The sequence below is a fragment of the Zonotrichia leucophrys genome, unplaced genomic scaffold (assembly GCF_028769735.1).
Source record: "Zonotrichia leucophrys gambelii isolate GWCS_2022_RI unplaced genomic scaffold, RI_Zleu_2.0 Scaffold_74_221359, whole genome shotgun sequence".
Classification (NCBI taxonomy): Eukaryota; Metazoa; Chordata; class Aves; order Passeriformes; family Passerellidae; genus Zonotrichia; species Zonotrichia leucophrys.
The window spans coordinates 48,390-75,528 of NW_026992279.1; the positions used below are offsets into that span (position 1 = coordinate 48,390).

Here is a 27,139-nt window from a genome sequence, read left to right on the forward strand (position 1 = left end):
TTGAATCTTTACCTTTTTTAATCAAAAACATACTCTGTAACAGAATTTCAGGAAAGTTAACTACAGTATATTATCCACAAACTAGGTCAAATGAAAAACATACAGTAAGCTACAAAGGAACTACTGGGAATTCTGTTGACCGCTCATCAAAAGGCAATGGCTGAAAGAAGAAATGCTTAACTAGGCTTTCATGCTCAAAAAAACCCCCTCTCACAGCAGATTTTGGATTGTGGGTACTTCACAGCTGTCAATCCAGCTGAATCACTTTATCCTGTTACAAAACTTCACCAGAAAGACACAGAAAAAGGTACAGGAGCAAGAAAGTGCTATGTGGTTTTGGTGAACTTATACAAGTCCTGCAAATTTAGGAGCGATGTATCACCCAAAAGGCACAAGAGCAGCCAACAGTGTCAAAACCTCTTGAGATATTGTTGACAGTAGTTCTGCTTTCACAAGGTCCCACCAAATGAAACTTTCACATTGCTGAAAAGTCAAGTCAGTTCTTGGGGACGTCAGCAGTATCATGTGCAGTAGCTTTGAGTCAGCATGGTCACATGCCTTAGAAATAGATTTTCAGAAACACACAATCAAGAAGAGTGTTTTGAAAGTGAATGACACAATAAAATGAGATGTTCAGTATCCAGCCCCTAGGGCTGGTGGAGAAGCACTTTGCATTTTTGTTTCCCTGTCCAGGACCAAAGTGCATTAGAGGTTAGAAGCATGAGCACAAAGCTGGTTCCCACACATGCCTATGACAGGCAACTTGCAAATCTCAGTCCCAAGAACAATGCCATGGTCCTCAAAAATCTGATACCAGTCATAGAAATACTCCTGTTATCAGCAGGACCAGGCAAGACCATAGCTTCTAAAGACTTTCAAAAACCAAAAGGTAACCTCTCCAAAACTGCATCCTTAAAAATACCTGACAACTAAGCATCTTAGAATTTTATAGAGCAGATGTTAATTAGCATGGGGCCTGAGAGGAGGGGGGGAGGAAAGAGGATTTCTTAAATGAAGTCTGAATCTCACTTAGATGAAGATCCACGTGGCTGTCTTTAACCGGTTGCATTAAAGTGACCAGCAAACCCAGTCACTCTGTGTAACAGAGTAAAAATGCAAATTGAGGAGACAGTCCTTTCTAAAGCATTTACTCTTCAAAGAAGAGATTAATGATGCCTCAATAAAGACCATTATCAAGACATAACATTTAAAGGGTTTACAGGCAGAAGCCCCTCCTATATACACTGGTATACGAATTTTGTAATGGTTCCTAGTAAAAGAACAGAGACAGTTGTTCCTGAGCCACACAGAGACAATGCTGTCATCAGAAGTGTTACGAGAAGATGGTCTCAAAGGTAAGGCACAGGAGTTGGACACAGGTTCGATGAGTACTGCTGCTATAGACCTGTTTGGTGACTGGGGGAGACCATTGTCTTGTTTGCAGTGTAGGTTCCTCCCTAGAAAGCAGAAGGGTACTTCCCAGGTCTTTAGTAGGCCAGAGCTGTAAATGAAGTGGTTTATATCACAGCCAGTGGCTCCAGGTCTCTGAGCACATCATTCTCATCAAGCCCAGAAAAGTGATGAAAAGAACAACCACTTTCAACCACCACTGTTTAGCAGTTATGGCTCCTTCCAAGGGATTCCTGTAGAAATAAGTATTTTTAAACCATTCCAGAGAAAAGCTTTTCTCTCCTACATCTCTACCATGTTAACTTTAAATGCCCTCGCTTTCAAAACTAACAGTAACACAGATAAAGCAATCTAAACCTTCTGGTGTTAATCCCAGCTCACCAGTACATGAAGTGAAATTACATAGTATTCCAGCACAATGTGTTTTTTGAGGAGCACATAATCAAGGGTGAGAAACACAGAGGTAATTACTTCATTGAAAGAACTAAGCAGAGCAGACATGGGAACAGGATTACAAGCAGGAGACTGCTAGCTGAAAAAATACTCGTTGAATTTGAAACATTCAGAGCTGAAGGAGACACAATTTTGGCATCCTTGACATTCCTGCCTGCTGCATGCATAGGGGTCATCATGGCTATCGAGTAGCTGTCGCTCTTCTTCAACTCTCAGAAAAAGACAAATGCAAGACTCAAAGATTCAGTGTGCAGCCACTGAAGGGTTTCTAATCCATTATGCACTACCTTTTATGCCTTGTCATAAAAGTACAAAAAATTAAGTTAAACACATATTAAGAAATAAGAATGAGATTCTCTCATTTTGACCTTTAATACTTACAACAGCATCTTGTCAGAAACTGCCTGGTGGAGAAGATGAATGCCTTTTCAGTATTTGTACTGCCTCACACAATGCTCAGATTTCTCCTGACGTGAAGCCTGCAATTTCTTGCTTTTGATAAACTCATCTGACATTATTTTGTTGTTCTATTCCAAACATTTTGAGCCATCTAAATACTACACTGCAGGTGCAGACTTTAGGAGACTTGCAAAACATTGGCAAAGAAAACTAATCTTAGAAGTTGAATTCTTTCAGACCATAGTACAGGCCAATACACCAACAGGTGGAAGCAATCTTTCACTATTTTATCAAAGTTTGGCATAATCAAAGCAGAAGCAACTGGTAGAGAAAGTTGTCTGTGAAGCAGTCATATACAGATCAGTCATCCATCAAGAAAAACACTTTGCAAAGCCACAAAATTAAATAGGGAGTAAGCTCATGGACTCCTAATCAAGTGAACAGCCTGTTATAAACAATTCATCAGGCAGAAGGTTACATACTTTCCAAACACTGAGGCACCTTGAACCCAGCAGTAAGCGCAGGGTATATAATCTAATAGGGAGGCTGGCAAGAAAAAGATGTAGTCAGGCTTTTAATTTCTTCCCCCAAATCAAGATTTCTGTTGTGGATGAAGCGTAACCAAGCTGCCGGTTAATAAGCTTCTCTGAGGATGTGGTCTGAATCCTCTACTGAGTGTTCCTCAAGACTGTGAAGCAGATTGCTTTGCAGACAAAATAGATCACTTGGGAGAGAAAGAAAAATGAAAAAGATTTTAAACTAAAGGCCATGAGGAAAGCAAACACTATTTTCCCATACATCGAGAAGTTGCCACATAAGTCAAAAGAAAAAGTGATCTCATTAGAAGTTAGTCTGAAGAAGACAACGCTGTTAGTGAAAATACAGAGAAAACCGATCCATTTCTGGCCATTACTCCCAGATCATCTGTCTTCTGTACTTCCACACCTAAGAGAAACAATGACTGCTGACTTCATAAAAATTCCAGCATATGGGAGAAGCAATAACTAAACACTTTGTCACAACCCTCGACAGATTCCTGAAACTGTGCAAGAAACTTGTCCAAAAGCTTTTGAATATTCTCTTCCAAGACTTCTACTTCTGTTAACCACTCCAGCTGTGCTGCCAGGTCAGCTCAGCACAGCAGGCAGACCGAACCTGCAGCACTTGAAGGACTTCAGTGTATGTCCTTCTAAGCCTGTTTAATTAAGCTCCAACTCCCTACACACATGCTAAAAAAGAAGGCATTCCTGCTCTCTCTCCATACCTCAAACAGTCAAAAAGATATATCCTCAGGATACACTTTTATTCAGAAGCAGTGGAAGTAAGAAAAATTGGACTTGTTCCTGGCAAATTTAAACCAACAAAAATTCCTACCACTATTGGCTGTTGCAGGTTTTGCAAAGGAAAGGAATCCATCACTCAAGATCAATGGTTTCAAGATGCAGAATTACATTATATAAGCAAACTAAATTTATAAAAATCAGGATTTTCATAATTTTATTTATACTATTAGCTAGAGAGAAAGCATACACATTGTATCTGTCATACAGACAACACACTTGCAGTTTTTTTTACTATAAATTCTCTATATAAAGTCATTGCCAATTGATACAGCCATCAATGGCATAGGGCTTAAAATAACCAAGAGCTATGAAAAACAAGTTTGCCATCTTGCCCTGCGTGGAAATGGTGAACAGATACAAAAACTGAATCCTAAATATTGATGCAATATTATACATGATTTAATGGTATATGCAAGTAAAAAGAGTCATGCAACTTCTTTAAACACCTGCCAAATTTCAGTTGAATAAAATCATAGAAGTCAATAGCAATTATAAAAATATGTTCCTTACATTAGGTGCTTGTTATGCAATTTCAGTGGCAACTTTGCAGACTAGGTATTTCATGTTATTTGAGTGTCAGCACTGAAAGCATCCATTTTCTTTAGTGTTTTAAAACTCACCTGTCTATATAAATAAAAATCTAAGATATCTTCTTAAAAAACTAGTGAAGGAAAAGCCACATTTCTTTTCCTTGCTATTTTTAATCAGTGCCAACAACATATGTCTCATCCCCTCACTTTTTGGCAGCCTCTACATTTTAATCTGGAAAAATCATAACAAGATTGTAAAAAAAAATAAAGAAGTCTTCTGTTAACTATTGTTCCCTAAAAAAAAAAATCAGAAATCAGCTGAAAATTAAAAGTTGCTACAAGGTAAATGTTTGTAACTAGTAGAAGGAATTTTCAGATATAAATATATATATATAATATATATTCTGCATACAAAAGGTTCCTGTGAGACTTATCACCAAGATGCCATAATAGAGAAGGAAAGTTTCAAAGGGAACAAACCCGATACTATAAAGTCTCTATAAGGCATTTACCTTTCACCTTAAGCCCTGTATTATGACAAGTTCTGAAAAAAACTGAAATCCAAATTCTGCATGTTTAATTTCTTTCTGCTTAGAGCAAGATGGCAAACACATTTTTAAAACCTGGGTTTAGAAGATTAAGTAGAACAAAAGTAAATTATATCTTCAGGCTATAAACAGTACTGTATTTTACAATCCATCATCCTCACAATATAATGGCCTGTAGCAGTGCAGCAGAGGGATCTCAGTCTAAAGGCTGTGGGTCTGCAATAGGCATGGTATGAAGTACTTCATCTAGAAGCTGGAGGGCACGGTGTAAGTGAATTTCAATCCAGCACGGTGTCTCTTTGATGCTCTGTCTTGGGTAATCAGGTCCCCAACCTTTTACAAAACTCATCCTGAGTATGCATAAGCGTCGAAGGTCATCTACACCAATTCCAGCAGCAGCTGACAAACCTAAACAGAAGTTTCAAGTAAGTGTTCAGACATGTTCTTTTATCATGTTTGTTTAGCCATTCCCATTTGCTTGGCTTTTGCTTCACATACAATTCCCTCTCGCCACAGCCAAGGCCAGTCCATATTTCTAGATCTCTGCTATAATGAATGCAGCAATTAATTTGCATTTTTTACAATTAAATTTTTTTCATCATTCTGCAATCTTGGAAGGGTGCTGAAATATAAAACTATAATAAAGCAGATAGGATGACACCCAATATCTTACGTGATACAATACACGTAACCCTTATGTAGATGTAAAAATACGCTTATTCTTGATGTTTGCCAAATGCTGCATTTTCAGTATAGAAAATCAGACTGACCACCTGCAGGAAGCTGGATTAACAAACAACACTACTTACCTGTAATAAAAAGATGAATACTGCTGGCAAACTTCAAATCGCCATGTATGGCTAAGACAAAAGTTAAACACATTTCCCCAAGATGCCTTCAGCAATTTGTAAGATAGCTGGAAAGAGCCATGTAGCAATACAAGGAATACAGAAAACACTATGGCACATAAAGCAGCCTGAGACATGTAAGTACTTCCACTTTTAAAAGTACTTAGGTACAATTTCAAGAATCTAGAATTTAGTAACTAAGAAAACTAGCCCAGAATAACTTCAAAAAAAAACCCCAACAAACAAAAACAACCCAACCACAAAAAACCCCACCCTCACACACTCTTCTTCCTCTTCTCAAGAATCTTAAGTCTTCCTAAACATAGTCAAGGACTTTGTTGCCAAGTAATCCCTATTGTTTTGAGTAATATTTTTATGAGCTTGGATCCAAGCAGCCAAAAGTATCTCTGTTTAAAGTAACAGAGTTATGCTATTTGACCTTGTATATAACATGCTTTCTGTCATACTGCAACACTTCTTGCAGTACAATAAGCAGCCACTTCCATATCCAACATTCCCTGAAAACTACAGAGTGAAAAACGGTGCGTGGAATGGGTACAAAGTGAATTAATACAGACTTACCAAAATGCCATCCCAGCCCCACCTTACCCCAATCCTGCTATTTCATTTCAAGTCTGTCTGTACTGTTGCAGGGGCAGTGGGTGGGTGCTGTTAGGAGGGAAAGCTGTGTTACTTGTTTTCAGGTAAGGAAAAAAGGAAACCAAGAAGTTAATGCACTTACTAATGGCTGGGGCTATTCCACCTACTGATCCAGGTCCGGGGATGTTTCCTGCTACTGCTGCAGCTTGAGCAGCAGCAGCAGCTTGGGCCGTGGCAGCCTGCTGTTGCATCTGACGATGACACTGGCGTAAATCAAATACCTTTAAAAAAATAAAAATATTGAACTATTAGACTTACCAAAAGCAATAAAGAAAATTATTTCTCAACTCCCAGCCCCAATAATCTGGACCTCTCTACTCTCCCAAAGCAACTTGTACAGTCTCTCTATACACTTGGGGAAAAGCAAACCTTCCCTGACTAGTTTAATTTCTAACAGAAATAATCCATTAAAGCTGATTCTTAGAGACTCTTCTTATATGCCAATACTGCCACTGGCACTACCAGAACTTGGCTGAACTGAGCAGGCTACAGAAGTATCATGTGTGGGACTGACTGCAAGATCAAAGTGTGAAGGATTCTACAGACTGATAAAATCCTAATTTTTAAATCCCAGTATTTCCAGAAAATAGGCATATAAATAAAAATGGATGCCAACAAGTCCATCTTAACTTTGTCAGACTTTATTCTTCATCATTTTACTGAAATGTGTTAGTCTATTTAAAAGAAATACCAATAATTGACAGGTCTGAAGTTTCAGCAGCTAGGTTTAGGGTTGGTGGTATTTTATATCTTTGTGATCAGGTTTAGCACTAATATATATATACAGGAACTCTGTTCTCATACTAGAAAGCTTGTAAAAACATCAGTGTAAACTTCAAGCAGCTTAATTAAAAAAATGCATTTTTACAAGTGTGACTTGTCCTTAATAAAGTTTCAAGTCTGGCAGAGGCACATCTAAGTAAGAACATCCTCAAAATAATTTGTTTCCATGCAATGTTCTGTGACCTCTGGATCACTTCATGTTCATAACACTAACATGCACTTTAATATACACTTCTATTGCATTTATACATAATTTCCCAACTTTTCCTGTTTCGGAGAGAGAAAGTAAAGAAACAGATAATCTATGCTAAAAATTTCAGTAGCAATTAATTTAAACCTGTAAGGCTAAAAATACAAAAAACTGCTATCAAGATTGCTTGTGACAAAATACAAAATGAGTTACTTTCATAGTATCTAGATGACACTTTCAATTTAGTCAATTTTAAGAGTCACCTTAAGTGACTTGTCAAATGGAAATTTTTAGGGTTTTTTAAAGCCAAGTTACATTTATTTCAGCGTCTCATAGCTTTTCTAACATTTACAAGACTCAGATACATGCTATTTTCCCTACAATTTTCATCTAGGAACATCAAACCAACCTTTATATATGCACTTGGGTAAATCTTGTGAACTGCATCCCCTGGTGCACGCCCTGCTTCTCTATCCAGGTAGTAACTCTGAACGAAGACTGCATGGTCACTGAGGCATCTAACCCACACATCACCTTCTCCTTTGCACTCCAACTGCACCCCTTTACCTATGTGCAACCTTAAAAAGAAAAACAGATCCAATGCATCTGTGTATATATACTATAAATCAGAACTTTCCTAAATAAACCATAAACAGTTCTCCAGCACTCTGCTCATACAAGGACTTGAAATTGTAGTTATTATCTTAGGTGTAAGTTAGCATTTGTTATGCAAAATCTGTAGACTAAAAAAAAAATATCTGTAATACCATGTAAAGATCTAAGGGAAACAGAATGCAGAAGCAATGATATTTGAGTTGCAACTACCTCAGTCATTAACAATACAGAGTTGGGATACCAAACACAGTTCTGTTCAGAAGTGTAAAATCCCACAAGTATTCCAGAACAGAAAGTCAATCAAGTACATATACAAAGCCACATTTTAATGCAGAACTGTATGTTTGTTTGGATCACATTATAGCAATCTAGCATTTTGATTGTCACAATGCAACATTTCTGAAGACATGGAATAATTTTCTTCCTTTTTGTTTCAAAGGAGTGGAAAAAAAATTGAAAGATTGCTTCAGTTCCACATCAAAGCATAGCATATGCATGGTGAGAATGAATGAAAATCCAACTAGCTCTCTATCAACCTTCCTTTGCTCCTTTGACAAATCTATATATTGCAGTTATTCTCACATCACTCTCTAGTGTGAAGAACTAATATTCAGTTTGCATATATAATGGCACGAGTTGCTAATTTTATCCTTGAAGGCACAGCCTTTGAAAGCAATGAAAAGCAACATGCAACTTCTGCAAAGCTCTGAAGGGCTTTGTCACACAGTTCACATTTTGAATGTGTTACAGGAGCAGCCTAGAAAAAATTACTCTGGTATAGTTAATTCAGTTCAAAGAAACATACCATACTTGTGATTTCAAAAGAGAGGCACATACTGAAGACAAACCAAAATATTTTCAAATACCACAGACATCTGGAGATTTTGGGATCTGCAGAATACCTTGCCCTCTCAATGGCTTCTGTTCTATGCACGTTGGAAAGCTGGCCCAGGCAAAAACGGTCTCCTCCAGAAGGATCCACATATCCATCAACAGTAACAATTGGACAGCTTGAAGGGACCTTAAATGTTTCCCCGACTTGCACATCCATTTCAAAATATGCGATTGAGCACCAATATTCTGGAGCTAAAGAATATATACAATTAACTGACTGAAAGGCACAAAAAACCCCAACAAACCCATTCAGACAATCAATCAAGCCTTCTGCAACTGCATTTGTCATTCAGACTAAGAGTGCACATTCATGTAAGGAAGTTCAGATAGACAAAGACACATCTACTAGCACAGAAAATTGGGACATACTACAGCAAACATGGGCTTATCTTTTTTATTAAAACACACATCAATGTGTAGAAGCCTGGGCAGTAAGGAGTTAATGCACTGCTATGCCTCAAACACCGATGACCATTCAAGCAGGCAAGTTAGAACATGATGTGCCTGGAAAGGAGGGCCTTATGAAGGTATGGCAGCACCTTTCTGGAGCCAATTTTCCTGTTCAGGTCCATGGTGACAACACAACATACAGCGGAAGCTCAGAAGTGGAATCAAGGAGCCGGCAAGACCAACAGAGGGGAATAGAGATCACCAAAGGAACTTCAAATCCCCCCGACCCATTTCCAGAAAGGTCCAGAAGAATAGACTGCACATGCTAACTCACTTACATGAAGAGGGAGGAACTTAATCCCAGGGCAGGGAAAAATTACCTATAAGAAGACCTATAAGAAGGTACCCCCACAGAGCCTAGGTGGCATTCCCAGGACTCCCTGTCATCTGTACTGATGCTGGACTCAGGATGGGTGATCCCCTTTCCTCTCTTTCTGATCTTCCTTTCATTTTTCTTTTTTTCCTCTCTTCATTTTTATTCTATTATTATTATTAGCATCATCATCATTATTAAGGGGAAAAATATATACCAATTTCCATGCAGAGTACACAGTTTACTAATAAAACTTTGGACCCTTTTGGCTTTTGCCATTCTTTTCTGACCACAGGCATCTACAAACATTGAGTGCTCCTTTCCGTGTAGGGGTAGGACACAACACAATGCTAGGGTTTTTTGTAGATCTTACAAATCTTTGTGCAGTTTATAATTCCAGTAAGATTTTGTAAGCCATCTGCATTCATGCACTTTATGACTATAGCTTTTAGCATAAAGAAGTAATACATATAAGCCTATTCATGGCTAGGCTAGCAGAAACTAACTTTGAAGCAGATCTGGCTTAAGATAGGAGTAATTACCTCCTATCCTAACTGAAGTCAGTTTTCTCTATCCTCCCTGCAAAGCAAACCAGATTTGCAAAGTAGAGCAACGGGAGAAAAAGCAAAGATCACATAGTGACCTTGTCTGCACACAGTCAGGTACAGGCTAAAACAAGGAAGTATTAAGCAAGGGAGCAGAACAAAATGGCGTGTTTTAATAGCCAAGTGGTGCCTTTTAACTCCTGCTATTTTAAAAATTGGCTACAAAAGAAAGATGGTAGTTGGAAGGAGCTACTATGTCTACCTGGACTTCAGCAAAGCCTTTGATACTGTCTCCCATAGCATACTCCTGGAAAAGCTGGCAGCCCATGGCTTGGACAGGTACACTCCTCACTAGGTTAAAAACTGGCTGGATGGCTGGGCCCTAAGCATGGTGATAAATGGTGCCACATTCACTTGGCACCCAGTGACTAGTGGGGTTCCCCAGGGCTCAGTATTGGGGCCAGCCCTATTTAATATCTTTATTGATGATCTGGAAGAGGGGATCGAGTGCACCCTCAGTAAGTTCACAGACAACACTAAGTTGGGTGGGAGTGTTGATCTGCTGGAGAGTAGGAAGGCTCTGCAGAGGGATCTGGACAGGCTGGATCAATGGGCCAAGGCCAACAGTATGAGGTTCAATATGGCCAAGTGCTGGGTGGGTCCTGAACTTCAGTTACAATAACCCCATGCAGTACTACAGGCTCAAAGAGTGGTGTGGTTGGAAAGCTGTCTTACAGAAAAGGACCTTGGGGTGTTGGTTGATAGCTAGCTGAACATGAGCCAGCAATGTGCCCATGTGGCCAAGAAGGCCAATGGCATCCTGGCCAGTATCAGGAATAGTTTGGGCAGCAGGACCAGGGAGGTGATTGTCCCTCTGTACTCAGCACTGGTGAGGACACACCTCAAATCCTGTGTCCATTTCTGGGCCCCCCACTGCAAGAAAGATATTGAGGTGCTGGAGTGTGTCCAGAGAAGGGCAACAGAGCTGGTGAAGGGTCTAGAGCACAAGTCCTATGAGGAGCAGCTGAGGGTGCTGGGGATGTTTAGCCTGGAGAGAAGGCGGCTCAGGGGAGACCTCGCTCTCTACAACTACCTGAAAGGAGGTTTTAGACCGGTGGAGGTCAGTCTCTTCTCCCAAATAACAGGTGATAGGACAAGAGAAAATTGCCTCAAGTTGTGCCAGGGGAGGTTTAGATTGGATATTAGGAAAAATTTCTTCATTGGAAGGGTGGTTAAGCATTGGAATGGGACGTCCAGGGAGGTGGTGGAGTCATAATCCCTGAAAGCATTCAAGAAATGACTGGATATACTTAGTGCAGTAGGACCTAAACACAACAGCCTGATAAGCCAACAGGAAGAAGAGTTCTTCCTGTGCTGTAAATGGTACTCATTCATTATAAACAGCAGCACCCAACAGTACAACTATTTGCCTCAAGAAACTGTTCTGGTTTTATTAGAAAACAATAAACAAAGGTGCCTAAATTACTTTAAGTGTTTTTATCTTCAAATAAATACTCATGTCTCTGAGGACTGAATAGGATGAAATCAATAGAGTGAAAGAGACATACTAAATAATGTGAAATAAAATTCAGCTACAGTTAAGTTTAGCCAGCAATTATCAACATTTTTATTTCTGGTATGGATTTAGTCACTAGGCAATTAATAAACAAGTTAAACTTTTAGGTTTTTCAACTGTGCAGATCTCCCTATGCAGGCAACAGCCTTGCTGTTGTTAAAAACAGAATATCACCTTGTACCTACATGAGAGCTAGCCTGTACCACAAGACAAAACCTCCTTGGCTCCCTGAACTGTTACCAATAATGAAGACTCTTGGAAAGAACAAGCTTTATACAAAGACCCAATGAGGAACTTCAGCACCAAAATGCTAAGCAGCACAATACCTGTCTTTCAGGGCATCTGGCTGTAATCATGGACTAGATTATGGATTGAAGAGAACTTTGGCATGACCTAAACTCCATTATATTTCTAAGCAGGCAAAAAGTACAACTACAGGCACCTTGAAAAGTTTAGGATCAAGGACATTTAGAGTTCTGATACCTCCAGGGTAGGCAACATCTCAGTGTGGGCTTGAGGGTTGCAATCTTTGACTTAGGCATCTCAATTGAATTCAGTTCACAGCCTATGCCACCATTCCAAGAGATGTCCAAATTCAAAACAAGACTTAATCACAAAATTTTTCCTCTTCTTTGGAATTTATATCTCTCAAATTTCAGAGTACTTGATACAAAAAAATAATCAAACCACAAAGTTATAAGTTAGCATTATATGTTATATTTTACTCACCAGGATGATTTGATATAGGAGGCTGGAATGCAAGTTCATTGTGAACTGGCCCTTTAAAAGAAAATATGCCATTTGTTTTACATGTGGAAAAATAATGTTTTCTTACTTAGCTTGTTTTCCAGTAAAAAAAAAAGACTTGCGAGGATGCCCGATGTTATAAATCCCAGTAATTTCTGAATCAGTTGGCTTAATCTGACAGGGGATAAAAATGCCCACAGAAAAATTACACTCTTAGAGGTTTCCTAAAAATTCAGAAGTTGAGTAAAGAGCTCCATTAGTATCCTAGGAGGAAAGACTGCATGCTGCTCAAGCCAGACCCGGCTCCAGGAGAGAACAGAAACCAGATAAAGCATTGAGATGTAAGAGAAATAGGACTTCACATCTGCCCCCAAGTTGTGCAAGGAGAGAATCAGTGTATAGAGGCAGGTGATACAAGTCTGTCAGAAACCACACTTCATCAGTTTCATCAATTACAAAACAAGTTGCCCAGCATGCTGTGGACTTAACCATAAGAAACACTCACTGAAGATGGAAAGAAGCCCTAGAGAAATAATTTTCTAAGAAAAAAAAAATTACAATGAATATAGTCTTGGTATTAGTCAGTTTAGTCTCTTGACTTTTATGAATTAACTAGGTCCCTTACAGGCAGCAGAGAACAAGGAGGAAAAATTTAAACATAGTATTATAAGTAAGAGCACCTTTTGCAACAAGATGTCAAAAGAAACATAATGCTGGTAGGTGTCAAAACACGTGACTTTCTGAAGTGAGAGATGGCAGTAGCCAAGAAAAGCTCTATATAGTACCACCAGCCAGTTATAAATAATAACTATGGAAAGATACATGCACTGAAAAATATTTATAGAGTATCTACATCATCACTAAAGTTTTTTTACATCCTGGTATTTCTGACAAACTAGATGACAGATGAAGTGGGATCCAAACAGACCAAAATAATGAAACTTAATAACTGTATCTAAATCACAATTTTCTCAATAGAGACAAGCTGAAAAGTCACTATAATATTAGCTCACAGTTTATTCTCCCTCTGCTAACCATGACTGCTGCAAGCAGGTGATCTGGTTAAGTACTACATTAGAAGACCAAGAACTGTTCTAGCTTTTTGCCAGAAAATTTAGAAAAACTTTAATTTGGGTGGGTTTTTCCCCACTACATTCTTATAATACATATACTGTGATAGACACTTACACTAGCAGTTTGATCACTTTTTTCCTCCTTATCTCCTGTACCTTAAAACAAGAGATTCAAGTTTGTGTGCCAAATGTACTCATGAATCAGGCTGTGGCAAGACCAGTTTATTGACAAGTACTTTACTGCATGAGCTTTCACAAGGTTCTTTTAAACAGGCTAGGATACGTGGACACGTCTTCCAAAGCTTAGTATGACTTTAAAATTTTCAGAAAATATAAACAGCGAAGAACTTAGAAGTTTTGAAAGAAAAATACGCAAACAACACATTCTGAATTGACTTCCTTTTCAGCAAAGGAAATATTTAGTACAGGATTGCAAAGCCTTAAAAACAGGTTTAGAAAGGAAATGCTAGTTTTGTTAGGCATAGTATAGATGGTATCACTATAGCTATCTGAGTTTCTAATCTCTGCTGTTTTAACAGAGGAAAGTCCATCAGGCTTTTATACTTAACTGTCAGAAAATACTAAACACAGTAATGGTAGGTCTGTAATATTAAACAACAACAAAGAAAAGTATTTGGGGGTCAACAGTAATCACAAATGAACCCCTACCGTTCAACAAAATTAAAAATAAAGTGATCTGGAAATCTGCACTACTTACAGTAATGCCCAGGATGCATAGGTGGATGATGCTGAAGATGGCCATTCTGGTGGTGAGGTATGGTAGGTGTGTAGGCTGCTGTCCGACTTCCAGTCCAAGTTGTAGTACTATCTAGAAAAAGAAAGGAGTGGCTGGTTTTAAAGGGATTTTTTTTTCTGTATCTCACTTCTAATCCTCTATTTCTCCTGACATTTGGAAACTGGTTTTAAAAAACTAAAAAGAGTGCATATACAAATACACTCGCTGTGATGGTAAGTAGCTAGCTGAGCTGTAAACCCATTCTGCTGAGTTTCTGGCTGAAGCCCTGAAGCAATCTCTAAGAGTCCATCACTATGGCTACCTGTCAATATACTGGTAGGTTGACCTGGTAAAAGAACACACTACCTATTCATGAACATTCCAAAATTTTAATTAAGAAGAGTTCAGCACTACTGGGTAGGAAGATACACCCAACTAGAGGCACTGCAATACACAGTTCCTACAAGTTTGGTTTCAGTATTTTTTTCCATTCACCAGAGTGTCTTAGGGAAACTTGAAACAAGATTCTGCATCAACTAATTTTGACTCTGACACCCTTAATATTTTAAAGAGTAAAAGTATGCAAAGAACCACGTTTATCAAGTGCATCTTTGTTTTGTTCACATCCCATTTTTCAGTTTGAAAGGAAAGAAGAAACATCAGGTTTTACTGAATAACATAGCTGGAATAGATTTGGTGTGAATCCAATCAGGCCAGTAGCAGGTCCAATAAGTTGTTTATTTTCAGCATGTTATAACTACTGTTCCTAAGGAGAACTCATTTGTGTTCATCCAAAACATACTGAATGGTATTTTATTTTTAGAAATAGTTCTTGAATAGAGCTGCATACATAACTGGATTCCTTCCTGAGAAAGTTGCTGGGCTTTTTTCCTCCCAAGTAAGTATTTCAGGAATTATCTAAGCTTTAAAGTAAAACTAGAGATATTTTAGAACAGATTAACGGAATTTGATTTTAAAAGACTGCAGCTCAGTCATTAACACTGAACCGATCAGCAGTTTCACAAGTGCACTTGCACTCAAACTGATGTGGGCTAGCAGAATTTAATACATTGAGAACTTGAACCAAAACCTAAAAATGAGCCTTTTTTTCTTGTCCACTTGGCTCCAACAATTATAACACTGATGAGAAAAAGCTATTGACAATAAACTGTTGCTCAAAAGCAATACAATTAAACTGCCTATCCTTTTATCTCTGCTGGAGACAAATACAGACACCACATCCCACCTTGGCAAAACCATCATTAGCTTTAACAAAAAAGTTGCCAGCTAAAATTCAAGACATTACAAAAACATAATTCCACCATAATTCAAATTTGATAACATGAAATCCATCATATTCACACATCTTTGATATTAAAGTGACAATGAGTATGTGAAACCCCTCCAAACTTCATGGTTTCCCTACATTAGGGCTACAGGATGCTGCACACATGCTGCTTTACTGTCCTGCTGGAGTGAAATGTGAGGTTTGGTGTTGGTAAACCAGACTCTTCCACTTGTACCAAATACACACAAAAAAGTAACAAAAAACTTCAACGCAGCACTTCCACAGATTCATGAAAATATTACTTAGGGTTGTCACTTTGGTAGTACAGTGGGCCATTATAAAAATAATCAAGTTAAAACTGGAAGATACATTTTGTCAATTGTGGAACACTAAAGAATTGCCTTAAAACATCTTAATATTGCTACCTTACAGCATATCTGTTTGTTATCCCATTTTCTGTTGTGATAAAATAATAAAATTCTTCCATTTCTACAACAATAATTAAATAATAGCCATAATATTTTTGTTACTGGCCAATTGTTTTAACATTGTGTTACTGAATCTTTAGCATATTCAAGAGTCTTGTAAGAGTCATGTAGTGTCAGTCTCACTGAAAAAAGACTGGGCCACCAGAAAAAGTTACTCAAATTATGCTCCAAGGTAAACCCTTATGTTAATGCTTATGAGACTGCCTAGATCATACTGCCACACACTTTTACCAGTGTAGTGTGGCAGCAGCACAGTTCCAATACAAGATCTACTTTGTCAAAAATCAGTGGTTATCTTTGAGCTTTCACATTTTCAGAGTTTAGTATTTTATATCATCTCCTTCTTACTTGTTGAAGCCACAGGAATGTTGGGAAAATTAGTGGTGCTGGTAGTGCTAGCCTCAGTAGGAGCTAACATGGCTGGGGTGCTATAAGGCTCTGTAGATGCCCTGTTACTTGGTGGATGCTGGATGGTTTGGACTGAATGGCCTTCAGCAGAAGACAATGATGGCTGCCCCTCATAGTCATGAACATATTCGTCTTTCACCAACATACTTGAAGGAGCTGTGAAGAAACAAACAGTTAAACATGCAAAGCAAATCTATTTTCAGGATTTAACCATAGATTGTGCTACTACATTCAAGCAATAACAATGCCATTAAAACTAGTGGGGGGAGAATTTAACCTATATAAACATTGCTAAAGCACTCCACTAAATTACAAATAAACACTTCAAGCCAGCAGCAAGAAATTTTGAAGCATAACTGAATAGAAAAGCAAACTGTTTATTTTGCTTACTGCTATCAAACAAGCAGTTTAGTCCCACAATAGTAAACTCCAACAGCATTTTGTTTTCTAGTCCATCACTGTGTGATGGGACACGGTTAATAAAAGGGAAGAACATGCTTTTTGTCAAGCACCTAAATATATGTTAATGCAGTAGTTAACAAACCAATTCCTAGTATACAAATAAGAACATAAATAAAGCTCCTATGAAAAATAATTTATTAACACAGTACATTAAATACTTCATGCATCCCTTAAATAATTTTAAGCAACTCCCATCCAAATTGACTAGAAACAACAAATTCACATTTAAAGACAATACACCACTACTCCATATTTAATAATGTAGCCACTAATTCAGAATATTCCACATACAATGTAAGGAAATTACTACCATTGCCACTACAAGAATTTATTTCTATATATCCTATTGAGCATCTTGAAATAACACACTACATTAGCTCCCATGCTCATTTTTAAAGCAGACTTAAATATACTAAAATCTGACAGTAATTTTTTTGTTTCCTGCTGCAAAATCAGTTGCATGACATGAAAACATTTATGTATTTAACTGCTGGCTAGTAAGCTTTGATTCTGTATAAAAGGATAATTTTTCAGAAGACACATGTAACAATTAGCAGAGGTGAGCAAACAAGTTAAAGCTTGTGAAGTTAACAGTTTGTTGGGTGGATTGGGTTTTTTTTAAGTAGTCTTTGCTAAAAGTATTGGGTAACCCAAATTTCTCTATGAATTTCTTCCTGAAGGAAAAAAAAAAAAACAGTTTTGAAATAAAGAAGTTACCAGCTGTACAATCTCATAATTTCTGAATAATGTTCATTGGAGATTTGATGTCCAATTTCTCTCAAGTTTCAGAGACAGCAAGAATATTAGACCCCATCATTCAATTGCATATTAATTACAGAACATATACCAGTTTATTGCTAAACTACTTATTACATCATAACCATCTATTATTCACAATTCAATTAATTAGCATATCATACAGGTGCACACAGTTTTGGGTGTCAGGGTTTTTTTATTAATTAGCAGCATTCAACGGTGAGAGTTTTCTTGTTTGGGGTTTTTTTGTGGGACTTATAAGTTGTGAGCAATGAAAACAGAACATACTGACAAGCTCAGCTGAAGCCTCAATTTAAAGAATTTATCATGCCTCTTATATGCTACTTAGCTGATTTTTCCAAAACCAGAGAGAAAAATGCATTTTTGTCTGCTCTCTATAATCTTTCCTAAGGAAATACAACGGAATAAATGGTGTACATACTGAAGAATTTAACACAGTTTGCATCCATAGAAATGCAATAGTAAACAGAACTACTTACCAGAACTCTGTAGTGTCAGTCCCGAGAGATCTTTAAAAAGAAGAAAAAGAAATGGGCATAGAAAATTATATTCAGAGATCTTCAACAACTTTTGAACATTAAGTTTATAAACTTTACAAATTGGTACTACAGATTACATATTATATCCCCTCTATCTCAACACAAGTCTCAATGCTAAATTATTCCTAGGATACACATTGACTGCAAGAACTGTGTGAAAGACAACAGAAAGACTTAAACCAAAGCAACAAATTGTTCTTTTAAATTTTGAATAAAAGAATAATTCCATTAAGAAGATGGACAAGAGTATATGAGAGTAATTTATAATTATATAATTAACAATTAATGTTTCTAATTTAGGCCTGTATTTTCTACACTCAAAAGGAAAACATTTTACATTTTATTCTCACTGTTCCATTTTAAATCAAGAGTCTACTTACCAATGCCAGGCGATACTACACGCTCATAATGGTAAGGATTTACACAGACACTGTCACATTTCAAGTCAAAAGCATACTGACAATATTTAACATGCTTGAGTTCATTTTTATGAAGATCAGGCCACCTCCAAAGACGAGCATAAATCACATGAGGGAATCCCTTGCGACCAGCCACCTAAAAAGTTAGACACAAGAGTTGATTGGGAAAGTAGCAACACATTTCATTTTACTTAGTGAGAAGCAAAGCTGGAAGAGGACAAACAACAACACAACCTTTCTCCATCATCAAAAAATGGGAAAAAAAAATGGTGACGTACAGTTTACCCAAGTTCTGTACTCAACAGAAATAAATCTCTATTAGGGTTTTGCTATGGTTAAATCAACACTGATTCTTAAGAAAAAATACTGGATACAAAATGGCAGAAGCAGAATTTGTGCTTAAGGTAGTATGTATGGTCATCTTCCCCACCATGGATGACTGAGGAGTTTTGCCCCAGAAGAGGAACGAGGTGCTGAGCTACACAATAAGGAATTTACAAGTAGAAGAATGCCATTCCATTATAATGAAAAAAAATTTAAAAAGTGCTTCTAGGGTAGACAGAAAGCTAGCCAGAAAACATGACATCTGTCCTGGAACAAGGAAATTGCAACCCAAGCTATACAGGTACTGAGTACTGATGATATAAGGCTAACATAAATCCTCAGTGCAGACTCCTTGGAGTAGCTTCTTAGAATAGGTGTGTCTTTATACTTCTGACCAACACAGAGCTAACAGAAGCTTGTAGTGAAAATACCAGGATAAACAGCTGAATTTGTTACATGACCCTGGTTTTTACTGCCACACACATAATCATTTAGAACAGCTGATCCAATGCCTTCTGCTCCTTTTGGAAAACAAACAAACCACTACTGCAGCAGTCCAGAGCTCCAGCCATAAAACATGCCTACAAATGGGGGCAAGGGTAGATGCAAGAGAAGAGCTACTCTTCCTCAACACTCTAGGATCCTGTGTCAATCACTTTTGCTCCAGCTTCACTAGGAGGAAAACATCTGATTTTCACTTGTACCAACCTGCAGCCTCCCGTCCAGCGTCCTCTGGATGGTCACGCACTTGCTCGGGTGAGCTCCGTTTGTGGTGATGGCCGTAATCAGAGAATCCAACTCATCCTTTTTCTCCTTCAGCTTTTTGACCAAACTCTCGATGGCACGTTTGGCAAAAGTCTCGCTCTCTCCGCCTTGCCGGTGGCACATCAAGCTGTGGACAATGCTCAGACAAGCATCATTACTTGTTGGTGTGTTAGTAATAGACATATTGTCCATCTGTCACAGCTTGTTCTTTCCGATCAAATGTCACTTTTGGGGGAGCTGTTACGATTTTCAAGCTGATGGACAAGAGATGATCCAAGTTAACTGTTAGATGTACTGTCTCTTGGTAAAACCTAGGAGGAAAAAATATCTACATTAGATTTGTTTTTAACATTGCAGATCATGTTTTTAAGGAAGTCTGTGCCTTTGTGCTTCTTTTATTTTCAAATGTAGAATATTAAAAGCACATGACAAAACCGCATTTCTTGTCCTATGATAGCTAAAACATGCTTAAGACACTGCTTGCAGTTTCAAAAATAAGATTTATTTTCCCCTAGTAACAATATTTAAATAAAGATTATAGTTTATATATATGTACACATAGTATGTACATATAGAAATGTATTAAATTAATCAGGAAAATGAGAACAGTAACAATGATTTCCTATGTTTTATACTGGCAGGATGAAAACAAGTGAAAATACTGGCTGGGAATCAAGTGGCACTGACTTAAACAAAATGTGAATAGTGAATAAGCATGAATACACACCAGAATAATCTGTCATCTTCATTTAATAATGCTGTTCAAATAGTTCAACTATGTTCTGACCTCTGATCAATTCTATTTCTCTTTGCTAACCAGAAAGGCAAAAATTGTACCTGGCCATTAGCTTAATACACAATTATGTAAATTAGTATTGTATGTATCTTTAGATATGAAAACCTCAACTGGCACATTTGTCTTTTCCTGTTTGGATCCAGCTTCTTCTGGATCAAGACAAATCGACTGACGTCACTAAAAAAACACTTCTGAATTGTCTCAAACAGAACTGTCTTAATTACACTAAATATAAGCTCAAGACCAAGTCCCTCCTAACACACTTAGCCATTAAACTCCATTTGTTAAGAACCTGCAGTGGTTCCTAGTCATGAAGCCATTCTTCTCAAAGCCAGCAGACATGATCCTTTTTAAGTTTCCTTTAATCCACAAATTATATCTGGCCTGATTTTCTTGATTTTGAATGAGCCAATTGTTACACTTTATCTTGCTTTATCCAGAAACATAGGACAGCAGATTTTGTGCAGTTGCAGAAAAGGAGTCTAATGTCAAAAAGCTGCTCTGGTTCTTCAAGAAGCTCTGGCTTCACTAACACCATTCTATGAACTATGTGGTCTGGCTTTCTTAAGAAAGTGGCAGCAAATACATATAAGTGATTTTACTACATTTACATTTTCCAAGTAAACTTAAAATATAAGCCTTTTTGAAACTACCATGTTGTTCTCAGCAATGTAAATAAAATATATGTGATTTCAATCGTTAAAGAAAAAAATGTTCTCATTATCTGAAGAACACATCCAGTCAAAGACCTGTTTCTGCACTGAAATTTTCTATGTCATTAGAGGTACAGCAGTAGTAGCTATTTATTGGAAACAAATGCATTGCACAAAAATAAGAGTGGGGTGTTAACTTAGAAAGTTAACGTATCACACAAATTACAGTATTAACATGACTTCCCTCCTTGTAAAAGGAATATTGCAATACAAATCCAGCACAATTATAAAAGGAAACAAACTCTTCCCCACTTAGTATTTTTTCTGATTTCAACTTGAATACATCACATTTTGGTATACTTCGGAAAAAACACAGTGCAAATCCTCCCCCCCTCCATTTTCAATACTTTTCCCTTGTAAGGATGCTTCTGGACCTAATTTCTCCCAAAGGAAAACAATTACCTATAAGTTTGAGTAAGATCATTTTACCTAGCTATTAAATTTTCTCCCTCAATACTAGCTTCTTTTAATGCTTCAAATCAATAAGCCTCTATTAAAAGTCAAGCTTAACCTGCCATTCATTATCCACAGCAACTCGAATTCACGTAAATCTCAAAGCTTACCAGCTAAAACAAAATAGAACATCATTTTCCTTAAATATAAAACAGCATCCCAGATAGATACACATAAGTAATCACAAATAAGGGACTTGATAAAGTTACTAGCTAAAGGAGCTTTATTTAAAGATGCTTAAAATTAGACATGCAGCTCTTTTACATCCCTAAAACCATGAATGGGAATTTTGATGGCTGACTTTCAGAAGACTAATATCAAGCAAATAAACCCTTATTTAAGTGTAATGATCTCCAGAAATGTTGAAATCACCCCTCAGCTGCCACTGCGCTCAGTAGGAGCATCCGATTCTTCAGCATTTTTGAAAGCCAGGCCAGTTTAAGATTTTGAATATTGTTAAACACAGCTGATGCATAATTGCACATTAATTCAGGAGCCTCCTTTTAGAAGTTACATCTACAGAAATCTTGTCTTTAATCTTGCAATTTTGATCTCCAAAAGGAGGGAGTGAGGTCAGTGGGTATCAATCTGGCACATATTGATGAGCGTCATGACATATTTCCTCTGAAGCATTAGTATATTTTGGAGACAAGCCATGTTTTTATGTTTTACAAATGGACACTACAGTTCAAGCTTAGATTTACAGTTGAATACATAGGGCCAAATATATTGAGCAAAGAAGTTCTTAATTCCCTCTACTCAGGAATTTCATGGAAACAGAAATGGGTGAGAGAGTGCTTTGGGAAAAAAAGAGGCAGAGAGAAGAGACAGGGAACATGAGAAAAACAGTAGCAGGAGACAGTGCTTGTAGTAAAGCTCTCAGCTTCATTCACCAAGGAACAAAAAGGTATTTCCCTCCCTTTTGCTATAGTGTGATGCGAGCAGAACAGGGAAAAAAAGGGACAAGTAATATAAAATACTAACAAGTTACAAAGTTATAGAGAAGTTCTTGATTATGTTTGGATTCAAACTTAAATGTCTTTTCCAACCTTAACGATTCTATAATTCTATGTTATAGAAAGTAATTTATTTCAATAACTAAGTATTAACAGGTATATTATAAAACAAGTGAACAACAACTAGTGTTCTGCAATACTCTAAGTATTGGAACAAGAATAAGAGCCTCTGAATAAGTAAATCTGTAAGACAAAAGAAGTTCAGATTGCCAGGTAATTAAAAACACCCTTGATGATCTGTAACAAACACACTGTTATCTCAGAGAATTGATAAGTAACCATTAACTGAAACTCTTCCTTCAAGACTGATGCAAACTTGAACAAACACCATAACTCTTCCATACATCCTATATAGCCTGAAGACCTCACCTAAACTCCCATTAATGTGCCCTAGTGTGACCTTAAGCCACATTTTGCAATTTGAGAACAATCAACCCCTAACAAGCAAAGGAAACAATACGCTTATGCACACAAACCAAGCAGTTATGGAGCTGGAAATCAGGGATGTAACTCAAAGGAATATGATCCACACAATCAGTAATCCAACATCTTGGGCAAGACAGTTAATCCAGGCCCAACACTGATATGATAAAGCCTACTGTAAACTAATTGGGTAGTGAGCCTGCCACTGATACTCTGGAATGTGATTTACTAGTAACAGCCATTCCAAACAGATTTCCAGCATTTTGATACTAGGCAGTCATGCAATGTTAACAAACTGGCTAATTAGAAAAGCATACAAATTGACATCTTGCGAGAACATTTCACATGAATAAAGGACAAGAGAGGCTCTTGTCTCCAAAATTAGACAAACACAAAAATGTCAGAAAATTAGCATATACATTTGATAGCTTTTAACCACCAAAACATTACTACAGTTTTGCTGTTAAATAATGCAGTTTTATGATAAAGAAAAATCAGTAAATCAATAAAAAAGCCAGTTTATGATTTGATGAAGATATGAATTATTAAACTGCAGATACATTCCAGCATATTAGACTATCATCAACTTGCCCAAAGGGTGAGCAGGAACAAAGTGTTTGTAGACATAAGAACAATTAGCATTAAAGAGCAAGAGAGAGTACTAAGAAGGTACTACACACAGTGTTCTGTACGTAAGAGTCAACACTCCTCAGAATACTCTTTTTGGGTGCATATCTGAATCATAAGTCTCAATTCTGCTCATCTCACTGTCAGTAGCTACAAAAATGTAAGACACATGACAGCATAAAAGGAACTGGAAAAGAGTTTTAAGACAACTGAGTGGCAACTCTTTCATCTTAACATAAATTCACAGTTAAAAAAAGTAGGAGCAACCATTTCTTTGTGGAAGAAACTGATCTGATGTAGCTACCAAGTGCAGCTCAGCATTTTTACTCCTCTCAGCTTCAACCTGTGCACTTTGACTGCTTTGAAAAGCACTTTACAAATGCAACAGACTGATCCTATAAACAGAGCAAACGTTTCTGCTGCACACAATTCCAGTTTTCTTAATTGCATTCAAGAAATTAATACAACAGTAAAAACACATCCCAATCCCTATCTTGTTTTTGAATGCATGTGGGGGCAGGACATGGTGAGCAAGGTAGACCTACTATGCTGATATGACTATATATACACACATTATAAATCCTAGGAAGTTTCTTTTTTCATTTTGATTCCACTCCTCTCTCCACATTTTTATTTTTGAGAAATCATACAGTTGAAAACAACTCCTCTTTTCAATACAGACTTCTATATGGTCAGAGAAGGAAGACTACTGCACCTTACACCATGAGAGTGGGAAGGGCAATAAGCTCCTCTACAACTGGATCTATTTCCACAATACAGTTCTAGGCACCTCAAACTATCTTACTTGTGAGGAAGCATCCCTGGAGTCCCACTGAGCAAGAGGTCATCCCCCTCCTCATCCTAGTACCTGGGGTTGAGGATAAAAACCCAGAAATGGCAGGAGAGACCACATTCAGAGAGCAGAAGGTGGTGAAAATCCTTGCCATAGAATGACATGGCAAATCTGAACTCTTCCTCAGAGGATCCTGCAAGATTCCTCTTCTTGCAGAAGGCTTCATTCAACAAGGGCAAATAGTAATTTGTCAAAAGCTCACAAGAGAAAACAATTGTGGCTACACCAAGCAATAAAAGGAAGAATCAAACCTTGCTCAGGCAGTGTGATTTTTCACTTGTGTGTAATGTTTTGATACCCTAGAAATAGGTGTATTAGATAACATCTTTATTGTAATCTGCACAGGGATAATGTTCTCTGCACTTGCTCAAACTTAAAAAACAAAATCACCTCCAGAAACATGGAAAATTCCAGCCTCAAGCAAAAGTAGATTTTTTCACAAGGTTAGCAACATAGAAGAGTCCTAAAATTCCAGCAAGACCTTAAAAATAGCACAGCAAAGGCTGCTCCTCATCAGGATCCACAGATCTGCCCTGGGCACACCTTTGCTCTCCACTAAATTTGTTGATTCCTCTCAAAACTCACATCTCTATTGTGTTAACTTCAACTGAATGCATTATGTAAAGAGCCATCTGCCTAAAAAAGAATTTCTAATTAGAGACACTGCTTTTCTTTAGGCTTCAGCTCTTTGAAATAAAGTTTCTATATCAATATTAAACATGCCTACACAACAAACAAATAAAAAGAGGTTCATGACTACAAAGTGAGAAGAAACTCCTTCCAGTTACAATCCAACCAAGAAAAATAAGACGGCCAGAAGGACAAGTTGCCTACTTCTCATGATGCTGGAGTACAAAAACGCATTTAATTTTATAGGGCAGTATAGCTCTTTCAACAACCTTGCATGGAATTATGTACATTACTGAACAAAGTAACAACAGTGCAGGAGCCTGAATTCACTCTTGCCTGTTGACAGTGGCACACTATTATTAACCAAGATAATTTGAGAAGTGGTGGTAAAAAACACCACGATCCTACTCCAACCGTATGTGTTTGAGAAGAACTAGCTTGCAGTAGCACAATTTGGGTACTAAGTGATACACCTAACTCTCAACTAGATTACCCCACAAATTAACCCGTCTTCGTAGGTAAAACATAAGGCTCAACTATGCAGCAAGTCGGAAGGAAGGAAGGAAGGAAGGAAGGAAGGAAGGAAGGATCTTAATTTATACCCCTTGTGCTGAGCAGCCCCATGCTGTCTGAAAATGAGCTAAAGGCACCGCTCTTTGTTACCGCGAATAAGATGGCAGATTTCAAAGAAGTAAACGAGAAGCGGCTCACATAAAACCATCTAGAGTGTTTTTCCAGCGTGCGGGAGAGAGGAGGATGAGAGCAGTCTGCACGAACGGCAGCGGAGGAAAGTTTAACTGGGAACAGGCCGGTTGGAGAGGCGTTGCCGGGATTTAAAAAAAAAACAAAAACAAAAAACCCCTAAAAGTTTGAAGGCGGGGCGATCATTTTTTTTCTCGTTCAGGAAAAGAGGGGAAGATGGGGAAGGAGCCAGGGAGGAAAGCCAGAGAAACGGGGCCGAGGAGAAGCCCCCGGACGGCGGGTGGGAGGAGCCGCTGTCTCGGCTCCCCGGAGCAGCAGCCGGCACGCCTCCAGCGCGGCAGGGCGGCCCGGCCCGGTCCTGCGGCAGCCTCGGTGGCGAGCGGTGGGAGAGGGTGTGCTGCGGGCGGCCCCGGCGGGCAGGCGGACGAGAGGCGAGAGCGGATGTTACCTGGGCCGCGGGCGGCGGCGGAGCGGCCGCTCTCCGGGCGCGGCCTGCAGCTAGGGTGAGGGGTAGCGACGGCTGCGGGGATGAGCCTACTCTCGTCTCAGCCGGCCCCAGTGCGGCAGAGCGGGCCAAGCCTCCGTCCCCCCACCCTCAGGCCGGCGGCGCGGGGGAGGGGGAGCCCTGGCGCCCAGTGACGGCCGTCGTCACCGTCGCCTCGTCACCGCAGCTCCGGCCGCTCGCACTCCGCGGCCGCCTCCGACACGTCCGGACGCCACTGCACATGCGCGACATCCGGGTAACGCTCTTCACCGCCACCACAGCCAAGCACCTCCACACTCCCCTAGTCATACGCCACTATTACGCCTGCGCGCCCGTCGCCCCGCAATAGCCACACTGGCGGCAGCCGGAAACTGGGGCGGGTGGGCACAGTCGGGGTTTAATTTTATGATTGGCGTCTGGTGGTGGCGCATCGGGCGAGCTTGGCAGCGCTCCTGCAACTGCAGGCGTGGCCCCAAAAAGGAACAGGTCCAAAACTGGAAGCCCAACAAATGCGCAGAGCCGCGTTAGCAACCCCCATAAATGTATGGCCAGGGAAATACAACCCCCATAAGTGCAAAGCCCTACAAACACAGCCCCAAAAAATGTACAAATCAGAATCCTAGACTGGTTTGGGTTGGAAGATATCTCAAAGCTCATATAGCTCCAATTCCCCCCTCCCATGGGCAGGTACACCTTCCAAAGACCAAGTTGCTCAAAGCCACATACAACCTGGCCTTGGACACTTCCAGGGATGGGGCAACCACAGCTTCTCTGGGCAACCTGTTCCAGTTCCTCACTACCCTCACAGGAAAAAAATTCCTCCAAATATCCAGTCTAAAGCTGCTCTCTGTCAGTATTG

General features: G+C 38.8%; 1 protein-coding gene across 1 annotated transcript; it reads right to left on the reverse strand.

Annotated features, from left to right (window-relative positions):
* On the reverse strand, nucleotides 1–26,502 carry SMAD4 (SMAD family member 4). The gene is made up of 11 exons (XM_064737555.1): nucleotides 26,245–26,502; nucleotides 19,527–19,894; nucleotides 18,456–18,630; nucleotides 18,016–18,045; nucleotides 16,238–16,453; nucleotides 14,096–14,206; nucleotides 12,287–12,337; nucleotides 8,682–8,865; nucleotides 7,574–7,742; nucleotides 6,274–6,412; nucleotides 1–5,091 (listed from the first exon to the last, which is right to left on the reverse strand). The coding sequence occupies exons 2-11, from the start codon at nucleotides 19,773–19,775 to the stop codon at nucleotides 4,880–4,882; spliced, it is 1,536 nt and encodes a 511-aa protein (XP_064593625.1). The 5' UTR covers nucleotides 19,776–19,894; nucleotides 26,245–26,502; the 3' UTR covers nucleotides 1–4,879.
* Nucleotides 26,503–27,139: the final 637 nt, after the last annotated feature.

Bases quoted from the DNA above. Each gene is read 5' to 3' on its own strand.
- SMAD4 (XM_064737555.1), bottom strand. From the start codon at position 19,775: ATGGACAATATGTCTATTACTAACACACCAACAAGTAATGATGCTTGT. The intron at 12,338-14,095 runs GTAAGTAGTGCA...TTTCTTTTAAAG, and splicing joins TATGCATCCTGGGCATTACT to GGCCAGTTCACAATGAACTT. The intron at 7,743-8,681 runs GTATTCTGCAGA...TTTCTTTTTAAG, and splicing joins GAAGCCATTGAGAGGGCAAG to GTTGCACATAGGTAAAGGGG.